Genomic DNA, 13,984 nt, shown 5'->3' with positions numbered 1-13,984 from the left:
AAATAAAACAGTGTTACTGACAACAAGAGATCAACTGATCAAGAATATAACTGACAGACAGATAAATCTACCAACAAAGTTAATGCAGCTTTAACCCTCTGGCCATATTTTCAGTCATCAAATGAGCATCTATACCCACTGGCTACAAGTCAAGGATAATTGTAAAGAGAAGTGAGAGACTGTACACTCAATCCTATCTATCTATATCTCTGATGCCTGCTCCCTCTGGGAACTCCCTCAAGGGGGTGGCTACAGCAAGTCTTCATGACAGTTAAACTTCCAATGCTGCTTCTTCGCCTTTAGTGCCTCACTCTTAACAGGCTTCTGACAAAGGGCAACGCTACTACAGCATTTCCAGAGGCTCCTACTTAATGTTCCTACTAAACAAACTATGGAAATAAGAAGAGATAAATATAACAATCATAGCCATCATGAACATACACATAATAAATCCAAGATAAGCACTACCATACTCACCAACCAGAAAAACTTAATATATTTCATATGCCAATAATAAAGAACTACAATATCTACAACTTATCAAATATGTTAACTACATACTATATACAAGAGTATTCCCATAACACCAGTAAAGTTAAATGAAAACTCAAAAATTCATCTTTTACATTAACCTACACAAATAAGAGACAGTTGTAGATCTACTTCTTAAAAGTTACAGATACCATTCAAACTACAATCTCAACGGATTACGATAAGGATCATAATTCTACCATTTCAACTTATCACACAGTTAATAATTCAAAGAAAAGAACAACAAATTATAGATCACCATATAAACGAAGTACAAGAAAGCTTCAGTGTGTTTCAATTAAGTAAGAGTTATTTAAGAAATAAAATTATGACACTACAAGAGACTGTTTCAAGTATTCAGTTATGGATGTAAATCAACATACCCATACCATTCATCTATAAGGTGGGAAAAATTGGAGAATGCCTCAAATATGTAGTCTTGGATGTAAATCATCACATCCACACCATATGACTGTCCTCTACATTACCTAAAGACTATTCAGCAACAAAATCAGTTTCATACCTTCTCTACAGATACCATACAACTAGCATTAATACATCAAACAGGATATAAATCATCCCTGAACAATGCTATACAACAAAAGGACACAAAACTTTGAAATCAAAAACATCACAGTCAGGGAAGTTTTGTTGTGACATGCACACATAGAGGTTTATCACCGTACCTTCGCGGTAGCCTGAAGGATGGCGTGAGAATGGAATCAAAGGATTAGTTGGCAGCACAGTGATGGGGAACTAATTTAACACTCTTAGGATATAAAAAAAAAATTAAGTAAACACCATTAAGATAATGAAGGAAATTATGAAATTCAATAAAAAGTTCTTTTGCCTTCTTCCTGTTGAGGTAAAAGAGAACCTTCAGGAAATTGGGATGGGGAAGAGTGGAAGGTCAAGGGTGGGAGAGGAAACTAAACACACTGGAAAGAGAATAATGGCCAGTGTTTCTGTCTTACAATTAAAACAAACCTAAACATCCACTTTATTCTTATATGAAAAACTTAAAGCATTCTAAAATGCATCTTCTCAGAGTCTTACAGGTATATCAGTCAAACACCTAAATATTTCAGTAAGTCTTATGCACACTTCCCTGTCATAAATATAGCTACAGTTTATGATGTATCCATCTTAAATATTCAAACATTTAAGCAAAATTCATATAGACAAAAGTTATACATGATAGTATCACAAAACTCAAGCCTAGTGCCTATGTTTTTATTTTGGTAAAATATAAAAAAAAAAAACAAAGTCAAACTATCAAATCTGGGTAAATCAAAAGCACTATGGTACCCTGAAAGAAACAATATTCCTTATTCTTGTCAAAATCTGTATGGAAGTTATGAATATCTCGATTAACATTTCGATATACTCTAACAATTATGGTTGAGTAAATGATGCATTAACATGTAATACTGCCCATATATCAAATCTATGCATCCACATGAAACACCTTGAACCCAATGGGAGAAGTATATAAATCTAAATCATATATGTCTTAACATCAGGGCCATATTACAAAGTTCTCCAAGAATTAATATGTATGACATAAAAAAACTCTACACATATATCAATTATGATCGTCCATCATAATGCCTCTAACCGTGAGATTCTAAAGTCAGGCAGACATCAGAAGTCATATCTCACTGAATCAATCTAAAGTAATGCAGACGTCCGAAATCATCTTTAAACATGTCACACTTCATTTTCAGTGAGATGAATACAGAAAAAAATAAAAACTTAAAAAACTCACTCTCTCATTTCCAGTTCTGCCTGAAGAGCATTCACATGATTTTTGAACACCGTCTCTGCTTCGTTGGAATCAAGGACGTCAAATGGAATGCGAGTGTCAGCAGAGTCAAGGAGTTCTGTGTTTTCTGACCAGGGGATGTCTTCACTGCACCGCAGAAAGTACCTATCAAAGTCTGGGTGTTCACTTATCCTTTGTTGTATACTTAGCCAATCCCTGCACGGGGAAGAATAGGCAGACATAAGAGAACGCAATGAAGAGCCTGAAAGGGATATAAAAAAAACAACAAAAAGTTTTGCCAAACAACTCAATCAATATCTTTACAAGTCAATAATGATGAAAGTTCTGTCTATACTCACTTGACGAGTGTGGACTTTACATTCAACCTAAGCTACATACAGGACCTACATATCATATATGCATGATCAACAATGCAACAGCTTGCAACATTCACCATATACTATACATCTACCTACAACTTACCTATGCACCATTTCCCACCATGCAAATGTTTGTTTCCCCATTTAATAAATACTTTTCATTTACCTACATCCAATGAATTACCTCCTACAATGCAAAAGGTTTCCTCACATTTAATCAATAAACATGTAAGCATACCCAATGAAATATCTCCCAATAAGCAGACGGTTACCTCACCCTCAAACAATACTTTAAATCAACTAAAACTGCCTCAAAATCAACCAACTTTTCATATCTAACTTTGCCCCATACATAACATCCCATGAGGCAAATGGTTCCCTTACATGCTGTCAATAATGAATATCAATGCACAACCTCTGCACCATCTCCATGTATAAGGTTATGGTGTTTTAAAAGAATACATCAACCAGCATCATATGCACAATCCCCCAATATCCTAAAGATAGATCAAGGTATAATCCGTGGGGCTTGGATGTGGATGGCGAGATCTGGTTTCAGTACATTATACTTGACAGCTTGAGAGTGGGTATGTGCAAATGAGAATGTTTTTCATAAGTTCCTGATACTACATCACTAAAGTGGAAAAAACATTGTATTACTTAATTACCTTTCTTACTTTAGCAAGACAGCATCAGGAATAAACTAAGTCCTTAATATAACAAATCCTCTGTCTAGCTGTTGTGCCATGTACTAAAAACAAAGCCCATCATCCACATCTAAGCCTTACACACTACTTCATAATCTATCTTGACCGCTTCATATGCCTTGGTTCACTCCCTCGCAAACCATGTTAATAAAATTCATTCCATCCCAAGTAACCTTTCACCTTCTTGTGTGCTCAGGTTCCAGTACCCTAAACCTCCTCACTCCATTCTCCCATTTCTTCCTTGGTCTTTACCCCTATTGCACTGCTGACACATACATCACAGTCATCTTCACTTATCCACTCCATATAGCTGATCCATTTCAGCACACCCTGGACTGCTCACTCCACCTAAATGTGGTTACAAACACAACTCTCTCTTACATTAACAATCCTTACAAGATCAACCCAATTCATTCTACATACTGTCCTAAGGCATTCCATCTCTCCAAGCACCCTCTTCCTTTCTTTTGTGCTCAAAGCCCAAGAACCACATCCATAGAATAATGACAGAATTACTATACCTCTCCTGAAGCCACATTGCTCCTCTCCAATGAGATGCTCAGTGCACGCCACTAACCTCACAATAACCACTTTCCCATAAACCTTACAGGATAAAGTATAGTCAAAAGACATGTACCTCTGCAATTCAAGCATTCATATCTGTCCCCCTCACCTCTATACATGGGCACTATGCATGCATTCTACCAGTTTTGGGAACTTACCTTGGGTTGTATAAACTCTGAAAACCTGTTGAGAACCTACCTTGGTTTGTACAAATGTTGAAAGCTTGACAAACCAATCCACAACACTTGTTAACCCCTTTAATTCTTAAGGAACCTTATCTACTCCTTTCCTTTACCACATTTCATTTTGCAAAAGGTTCTAACTACTTCCACTCTTTTCACCATCCCATTTGTCATCACTCAAACTCTGCATGTCAACTTGTACTAGATATAAGTCCAATATCATCTAACACCTCTACCAGTCTTTCAAAATACTCCATTCCTTCATGTCTTTTCCTATTGTCACTTTTCCAACTGCCCTTCTCACTGTCACCTTCATTCGTTTTCTTGTTCTCCTCACGCTATTAACTCCTTTCAAAACTTTTTCATATCTCAAAAGTTCATGGATACTCTCTAACCCTCTCTCTCCTTTGCCATCATTTCAGCTTTCTAACCTTTCTCTTAACCTCCTACTTTCTCTTCCACTTCTTCCCTGCATGTAATGTCCATACAACTCCCACTTCTTTCTCACAACCAACTTAGTTTCCGCATTCCATGCAGTACCATTTGTCAGACGTGCATTGCCCACCTTCCGGATGCCACACACATCACAGCAAATGTAGTTATAAACACTTTCTACCATGCTTTCAATCTCCTCGTTTCATTTTTTTCAATTATTCTCATCCTATGCCCTTCTTAAATAAATTTCTTGCTATCTGCACACTGTACTTTTCCAAGCTCATTTGTTTTCACCATCTTTCACATATGTCATTTACTTTTTTTTTTCCTAAACCAACCACAAACTTTCAAACTTGCCTCCATCAAGAAATGATCAGATATCATATCTAATACTCCTTGAAGCATGTTCATATCCAACAACCTTTTATTTACATAACTCAATTTGCACACACTCCTTTGACCCATAGCCCACCTCAACCAAACATACTTATTTAGGCATCTTTACACCACAAATTCCTGATTGCCATTTCCCCTTCACCACACAACTCGACAAACTCTGCCCCATTTTCATTCACTTTAGGGGCAGCATGCCCCCTAATGATACCCTTAATTGCTGCATCATCCACCCTGACATTTAGACCATTAGCACTTACATTCAATCCATTGCATCAAAACTGCCAAAGCAGTCATTCTGATCCTCCTAAAATGCACGTTTCTTTTTCGTTCACTCCTAACAATACCAAGAGCATAAGCACTAACATTTTCCCTAAGAAAATAATTGAAAATCATAAATGAGTTACTTCATCAAATATCTGAAACAGAATTGGCAAATTCTATTATCATCAACAGAAGGAATAGATTTAATCCTCAAACTGTACACCACTTTGTAACAAACAAAAACCAAAAGGCAGCACTGAAGACCTCATGGAAGCATATTATAAAGTCCAAAAGAATACCTATCAAATATAACAGAACAAGGATAATAATCATTATGTGGCTATCTCCTTCATCCTTTATCCATGGATGCCAACTGTGCTGGTGTGAACATCTTACTTATTCTAACAAAACATATACATCATCTAAACATTCATTATCACAGAATTACCGACTTCAAATTAAGAAATGCTTGCATTTCATTCTACCACTAACAAATTCATATACCAAAAACAACTGGGCATAAAGATAAATCAATGTTAATACATTCCTTATACCAAAATAAAGGAAAGTATGGGAACACTGAGAGTACAATATAATTCTACTTAAGCATGTATCAAAGAAGAGATATCAGAAGCTGGCAGTGACAAACTTCATATACATATCTAGCCCAAAAGTATCAAGTTGAATCACTGAGCTTTTCAGTAAGAAAAATGAAACAGTTCTATCAAGAGTTGCATTATTCTTAATGAACAAGTAAATATCACATCATGCTTAATACCAAGCAACTGATACATTGCTTATACTAAAACTGCTTGTAGTTCATAAAATCAATGCACAAAATTACTGTATTTAATGTATGTATGACTCATGGTGAGGTGCCTGAGGATTGGCGGAATGCGTGCATAGTGCCATTGTACAAAGGCAAAGGGGATAAGAGTGAGTGCTCAAATTACAGAGGTATAAGTTTGTTGAGTATTCCTGGTAAATTATATGGGAGGGTATTGATTGAGAGGGTGAAGGCATGTACAGAGCATCAGATTGGGGAAGAGCAGTGTGGTTTCAGAAGTGGTAGAGGATGTGTGGATCAGGTGTTTGCTTTGAAGAATGTGAGAAATACTTAGAAAAGCAAATGGATTTGTATGTAGCATTTATGGATCTGGAGAAGGCATATGATAGAGTTGATAGAGATGCTCTGTGGAAGGTATTAAGAATATATGGTGTGGGAGGAAAGTTGTTGGAAGCAGTGAAAAGTTTTTATCGAGGATGTAAGGCATGTGTACGTGTAGGAAGAGAGGAAAGTGATTGGTTCTCAGTAAATGTAGGTTTGCGGCAGGGGTGTGTGATGTCTCCATGGTTGTTTAATTTGTTTATGGATGGGGTTGTTAGGGAGGTGAATGCAAGAGTTTTGGAAAGAGGGGCAAGTATGAAGTCTGTTGGGGATGAGAGAGCTTGGGAAGTGAGTCAGTTGTTGTTCGCTGATGATACAGCGCTGGTGGCTGATTCATGTGAGAAACTGCAGAAGCTGGTGACTGAGTTTGGTAAAGTGTGTGGAAGAAGAAAGTTAAGAGTAAATGTGAATAAGAGCAAGGTTATTAGGTACAGTAGGGTTGAGGGTCAAGTCAATTGGGAGGTGAGTTTGAATGGAGAAAAACTGGAGGAAGTGAAGTGTTTTAGATATCTGGGAGTGGATCTGGCAGCGGATGGAACCATGGAAGCGGAAGTGGATCATAGGGTGGGGGAGGGGGCGAAAATCCTGGGGGCCTTGAAGAATGTGTGGAAGTCGAGAACATTATCTCGGAAAGCAAAAATGGGTATGTTTGAAGGAATAGTGGTTCCAACAATGTTGTATGGTTGCGAGGCGTGGGCTATGGATAGAGTTGTGTGCAGGAGGATGGATGTGCTGGAAATGAGATGTTTGAGGACAATGTGTGGTGTGAAGTGGTTTGATCGAGTGAGTAACGTAAGGGTAAGAGAGATGTGTGGAAATAAAAAGAGCGTGGTTGAGAGAGCAGAAGAGGGTGTTTTGAAGTGGTTTGGGCACATGGAGAGGATGAGTGAGGAAAGATTGACCAGGAGGATATATGTGTCGGAGGTGGAGGGAACGAGGAGAAGAGGGAGACCAAATTGGAGGTGGAAAGATGGAGTGAAGGGGATTTTGTGTGATCGGGGCCTGAACATGCAGGAGGGTGAAAGGAGGGCAAGGAATAGAGTGAATTGGAGCGATGTGGTATACCGGGGTTGACGTGCTGTCAGTGGATTGAAGCAAGGCATGTGAAGCGTCTGGGGTAAACCATGGAAAGCTGTGTAGGTATGTATATTTGCGTGTGTGGATGTATGTATATACATGTGTATGGGGGGGGGGGGGGGCTGGGCCATTTCTTTCGTCTGTTTCCTTGCGCTACCTCGCAAACGCGGGAGACAGCGATAAAGTATAATAAAAAAAAATATTTTTTTCTTTTTTTTATACTTTGTCGCTGTCTCCCGCGTTTGCGAGGTAGCGCAAGGAAACAGACGAAAGAAATGGCCCAACCCCCCCCCCCCCCATACACATGTATATACATACATCCACACACGCAAATATACATACCTACACAGCTTTCCATGGTTTACCCCAGACGCTTCACATGCCTTGCTTCAATCCACTGACAGCATGTCAACCCCGGTATACCACATCGCTCCAATTCACTCTATTCCTTGCCCTCCTTTCACCCTCCTGCATGTTCAGGCCCCGATCACACAAAATCCCCTTCACTCCATCTTTCCACCTCCAATTTGGTCTCCCTCTTCTCCTCGTTACCTCCACCTCCGACACATATATCCTCCTGGTCAATCTTTCCTCACTCATCCTCTCCATGTGCCCAAACCACTTCAAAACACCCTCTTCTGCTCTCTCAACCACGCTCTTTTTATTTCCACACATCTCTCTTACCCTTACGTTACTCACTCGATCAAACCACCTCACACCACACATTTTCCTCAAACATCTCATTTCCAGCACATCCATCCTCCTGCGCACAACTCTATCCATAGCCCACGCCTCGCAACCATACAACATTGTTGGAACCACTATTCCTTCAAACATACCCATTTTTGCTTTCCGAGATAATGTTCTCGACTTCCACACATTCTTCAAGGCCCCCAGAATTTTCGCCCCTCCCCCACCCTATGATCCACTTCCGCTTCCATGGTTCCATCCGCTGCCAGATCCACTCCCAGATATCTAAAACACTTCACTTCCTCCAGTTTTTCTCCATTCAAACTCGCCTCCCAATTGACTTGACCCTCAACCCTACTGTACCTAATAACCTTGCTCTTATTCACATTTACTCTTAACTTTCTTCTTCCACACACTTTACCAAACTCAGTCACCAGCTTCTGCAGTTTCTCACATGAATCAGCCACCAGCGCTGTATCATCAGCGAACAACAACTGACTCACTTCCCAAGCTCTCTCATCCCCAACAGACTTCATACTTGCCCCTCTTTCCAAAACTCTTGCATTTACCTCCCTAACAACCCCATCCATAAACAAATTAAACAACCATGGAGACATCACACACTCCTGCCGCAAACCTACATTCACTGAGAACCAATCACTTTCCTCTCTTCCTACACGTACACATGCCTTACATCCTCGATAAAAACTTTTCACTGCTTCTAACAACTTTCCTCCCACACCATATATTCTTAATACCTTCCACAGAGCATCTCTATCAACTCTATCATATGCCTTCTCCAGATCCATAAATGCTACATACAAATCCATTTGCTTTTCTAAGTATTTCTCACATACATTCTTCAAAGCAAACACCTGATCCACACATCCTCTACCACTTCTGAAACCACACTGCTCTTCCCCAATCTGATGCTCTGTACATGCCTTCACCCTCTCAATCAATACCCTCCCATATAATTTACCAGGAATACTCAACAAACTTATACCTCTGTAATTTGAGCACTCACTCTTATCCCCTTTGCCTTTGTACAATGGCACTATGCACGCATTCCGCCAATCCTCAGGCACCTCACCATATAATAATAATAATAATATAATGATAAAAAATTACTGGATCTTATCGAGCAGGAGTTCTGACAGGAAGAGCAATATCAGCCTACACAGACATCAAATAGCTAGTACAATACACGATTACTATCAAAATCTTATCTATTCCAAATCCTACCATTCACAAATGAGAAAATCCATTATCCTCTACACATTCGTATGTTGAGTACAAGCCTCATATCTATATATCAGGACTACTAAACCATCAAGCATACCCAATTTGCCTCGGTGACCTATCTTTCCATACACTCCTTAAAGTGCTCTGGACCTTTCCCCCCTCACAAACACCATGATTCACAGCTCCCATGGCCCTTTCCGCTCCTACATCCACTCATACAATTCTAAGACACTTCTTTTCCACAAGATTCTCTGCTCACACTCCATCTGTCTCTCTCCTTCACCAAACCTAATAACCTTACATCTATTCAAATTTTGCCTCAACTTTCTCCTTTCACATACTTTCCCAGATTTAGACACCCGCTTCTGCTACTTCTCAGTTCAGTTTGCCATCACAGCCGTGTCCTCTGTAAAAAGCAACAGATGCAGCACTATGGCTTCCAGCACATTGTAGACCCACCCATAATTCCAAGATCCTCACATTTACCTTCCTCTACAATCAATCCTAAAATAGGTCAAACTGCCATGGTGACATCAAAGACCCTTGAAGAAGACCCATCTCCAGCTAGAACCAATTGCCTTCAGCCTTTCCTACTTGCCACATGCCTTATTCTAGTAGCTTTCCTCCCACATACATTTGTAGCACCTTCTGCATGGGGTCTCTGTCAACCTTATTACATTTTCACAGAAATTTTTGTTGCTCCGTTCATTTGTTTCTGTCACTGTTACACTGTTTATTTCCAAGCATTTCTATTCCCTAGTAGCAGTTACATTAATATTTCAAAAAAATTTCAATTCACTTCAATGTCTGTGATAAGAATGACATCTGTAAAAAGGTTGTCTACATGTTTCTCCTTGGTTTTTAGATGAAGCAGTTTGAATGCCTCACAGATATGTAATCTTTTTTAAATCAATCCTTTTCATCTGCCGATGCACTGTTAATAGTTTTAAATTCAAAACTGCTTCCTTAGTCTGTTCCTCAATTTTCCCATTCAACAAAATGAGTCACATGACCAAATCACTGTTAGTCTGATTTGGTCTACACTTAAAATAGTATCTCATTACAATCTTCCAGGTTTGGGTAATTTGCATGTTACGGTGTCAATAGCATTTATGGCCGATATGCTTACTGTTAATGATTCATATTTTCCATGGCTTTACTCAGTGATTTCCTAATCTGCAGTTCATGAAGATTTTTCACAATCTTTAGTTTTACCTCTGTCTGCTAAGATCTTACAGCAATCCAAGTCTTTCAATTCTCTCAATACAAGTTTCCGACTGATGAGTGTTATAAAACATTCATTTGTATATCATCCACATCAAATAACTTTTAAGCTGAAGTTGTTTTAAGTTTTGTGCATTCATGTATAACACTTTACGTGTGCTTTCATCAATTTTCCATTTCGTTTGTCTTATGAATGCATGTGCGTGTTCTTCATTCAGTATATTTTCATGTTTATATTTATAAAGTTTCTCATGTTTGATTCAGCTGGGTTCATTTCAGTTTCCATTAGCAGTCCTGCTGAGAAAAGAGACTTGTATTCGTAAATCTACTGCTACTTCCATTGTTCTATTTCTGATTATTCTCATTTTTCTCTATGTTCTATTTCATTTTCCACATGGTCTCTGGTTTCATGTCTCCAATGTTGGTCTTTAAACCATAATTCATATTTTTCCTCACCATCTAATATCTTTCTCAACTTGTAATCCTCCAAAACTTAATTGTTAACTTACAGTATTCCTAGAAGTTTTTTTATGTACATTTGTTAACCCATTTCAACTCAATATGCAAACCATCAGAGATAAAGATAGATAGAAAGATCATTCCCTAAATATCAACTGAAATATTCACAGATGCTGCAAAACCTGGATAATTCTTTTTCTCTAGCTTAGTTGAGTGTATTTTCTAAATTTTGAATTTGCTATGTCTGTGTCTTCCTGGTGGGACATCTTGTTTACAAGAAAATAAAGAGCTACTTACAACTACTTGGGAAAACTATTACGAGTACTCATATAACCACACTTCTCTACAAATCCATTACTTGTATTCATACGTATGCCTAGAATGGCAAATGTAAGGGAAGCATGTAAGAACAGGGATAAAAAGAGACTTTTGCAGTAGCCACCCCCCTGATGGGAGTTTCCGATGGAAACTGGTGTCAGACATAGATAGATATATATAGATACTTATTCTTTTTTTTTTCCCGACTATCTATCTCTATATCTCTGACGCCTGTTTTCCTGAGAACTCCCTTAATGGGGTGGCTATGTCATAGTCTCTCCAAACTATTGAACTCCAGTCCTGCTTATTAGCCTCAGTGCCTCACCCTTACCAGGCCACTGACAGAGGGTAAGTCTGATGCAGTGTTTTTAGAGGCTCCAGCCTGATGTTCCGACTGACTACTTCAAAATCATGTGTCTACCTAAAGCTCCTGCCTAATGTTTCAACATGCTATTTTTACCTACTGCTTCTATCTTCTACTGTTTTTACCTGATACTCCTGTCTAAAGTTCCAATATACTACCTCTATTCATTCCTCCAACCATTTTGCCAAAATGCAGGGCTAGCACATAGTTCTTACCATAGGAAAATCTAGTTTCACAACAACTAAAATGACTGGCCACTAATAAGCTTTCTCCCATAGAAGTATGCTAGCATATTCACAACTCTGGTGTGAGTTTCTGCTACACAAAGCCATGAACTTCTAAAGAAAATATAACACATCAGAAAACTCCTTTAAAATGTTGCTCCAGAGATATTTCTGAAGACGTAACATTAATAGAAATCACCCTAACAATGCTCCTACCGAGATATTTCAGAAGAAAATGTAATGTATGGGAAAATTCCTTTACAATGTTGCTGCTAAGATATTCTGCAAATGATAAACCTTTCACAAAATCTAGAATATTTACCTTACTATCCTCTATTACCTCTCTTGTCAACCCACCCTTGCTCCTTTGCCAATCTTGTTTTAAGTTCTCCTATGTGACAATTAAAACAGCACCACAACCAAGATGACAAAGATTCCATTATTATGAAAAATTAAGTCTTCAGAGTTTATGCCAATATTTGTAATCTGGTAAAAGAGAGTGACAGCAATCACAATCAATTGTAAATGTGACAGAAAACTCAATACCCATTACTCTTACAACAAAACAAATTTGCTTCTTACAGCTGCTTGGAAAATACATGTTCATTACTATCACACCACTATTGACATCCAAGGCTTCTAAATAAAGAACTGCAAAGTTTAGCCTAATAAATAACTAAAGAAAAACCAAAGAACTTCATAAAACCCTTGTTTTCTAATATCACTGATTCACTGCACCAGTTAGCATCACAGATCCTTCACAAAAATACACTTTTTATCACTGCAAGTTTTCTGATAAGATCACTTGGCATCATTATTTCATTCTAATAAACGAATATCATAAAAAATCACTTTCTAGGAGGCACAGTAATATCAGACACTCACCCATCCTCTAAACTTTGCAGGTCCGGGAAGAACTCACGTAAGATGGAGGGCAGCATGTCCATATATGCCTCCACTTTTCTCTGGAGGTATTCATCTTTGAGTTTCTTGACATGACGACGGAACAGTTTGGCCGCTTGGTCCATACCAAAGAGGTCCACATAATGTATAAAATCAGGATTTTGAGCAAGTTTTTTACTAGTTGTGGCCCATATCGACCGATAGTCAATAACATGAGTGCGCACTAATCTTTGGAAGGCATCAGTTGCTGCATCAAGAATTTCCTTTCTATGTCTCGCTGCCTCATAAAATGGAACTATACGAATTCGTCCTCGATTGCGGTCTATTAAATGTGCTAATGTCATAAACGCACAGTCCACATTTACATTTTCATGTGATGAAGTTTCAACTAGAGGAATATTCCCCTTGAATTCTTTTCTGCTTGCTAACTTCTCAGCCTCCTTCACATAAACCTAGAAATAAGAAGACACATTTGAGAAAGTTATAATAACTGCTAACTTAACAGTGTTCTATAAATTCTCAACAAGAAATAAACTCACTAAATAGAGATTCTAAAAAATCTTAATCAGAATCCATACTCTTCTCTAAGAGACTTAAGTTTTCCTCTAACAAATAGTGAAATGACAAAGAAAACTTCATTATGATAGAATTGCAAATCATTAACAATTTCACAAGAAAGATTGATAAAGCATGGCCTTCTCAGGCAGTAATGGTCTGGGAAATTGTCGTCAAAAACCACGACTAGGCCTTTTATATTCTTTGCAATTATTCAACACGTCATGGTCAGCTGACTGTATTTGCTAATTTCTATTCCTTACCTCATTTGCCTCATCATTCTTGGTTGTTACAAGAACAACTGGCCGTTTAGTTTTGAGGCAGTTGTTAAGGATACTTGCAGTGAGTTCGACTTGACGTTCTAAAGAGCGATTGGGAACCTGTGAGACATCAAAAACACACAGGAACCCATCCACATTAAGCTTTCCATCAGGCAAAACACGCTGCTCATATTCCTTCTCTATACCTGTTAACACAAAGCCATTGTTACATACATTTCTAAGATATGTTTGCTAAAAATATTGAGTACAACTCAA

At 38.3% G+C, this 13,984-nt stretch overlaps 1 protein-coding gene across 1 annotated transcript in view; it reads right to left on the bottom strand.

The window, feature by feature from the left end:
* The window catches only part of RhoGAPp190 (Rho GTPase-activating protein 190), a 228,577-nt gene that overhangs the window by 168,362 nt on the left and 46,231 nt on the right, over nucleotides 1-13,984 (bottom strand). The window contains exons 5-7 of the mRNA XM_071696915.1: nucleotides 13,712-13,914; nucleotides 12,876-13,345; nucleotides 2,300-2,512 (exon numbers count right to left, since the gene is read on the bottom strand). Of these exons, the coding sequence (XP_071553016.1) occupies nucleotides 2,300-2,512; nucleotides 12,876-13,345; nucleotides 13,712-13,914 (886 nt within the window). The remainder of the gene's footprint in view (nucleotides 1-2,299; nucleotides 2,513-12,875; nucleotides 13,346-13,711; nucleotides 13,915-13,984) is intronic.

The sequence above is a fragment of the Panulirus ornatus genome, chromosome 61 (genome assembly GCF_036320965.1).
Source record: "Panulirus ornatus isolate Po-2019 chromosome 61, ASM3632096v1, whole genome shotgun sequence".
In the NCBI taxonomy this organism is placed as follows: domain Eukaryota; kingdom Metazoa; phylum Arthropoda; class Malacostraca; order Decapoda; family Palinuridae; genus Panulirus; species Panulirus ornatus.
The sequence above is the reverse complement of the archived record's forward strand: the minus strand, read 5'-3'. Positions and strand labels throughout refer to the sequence as shown.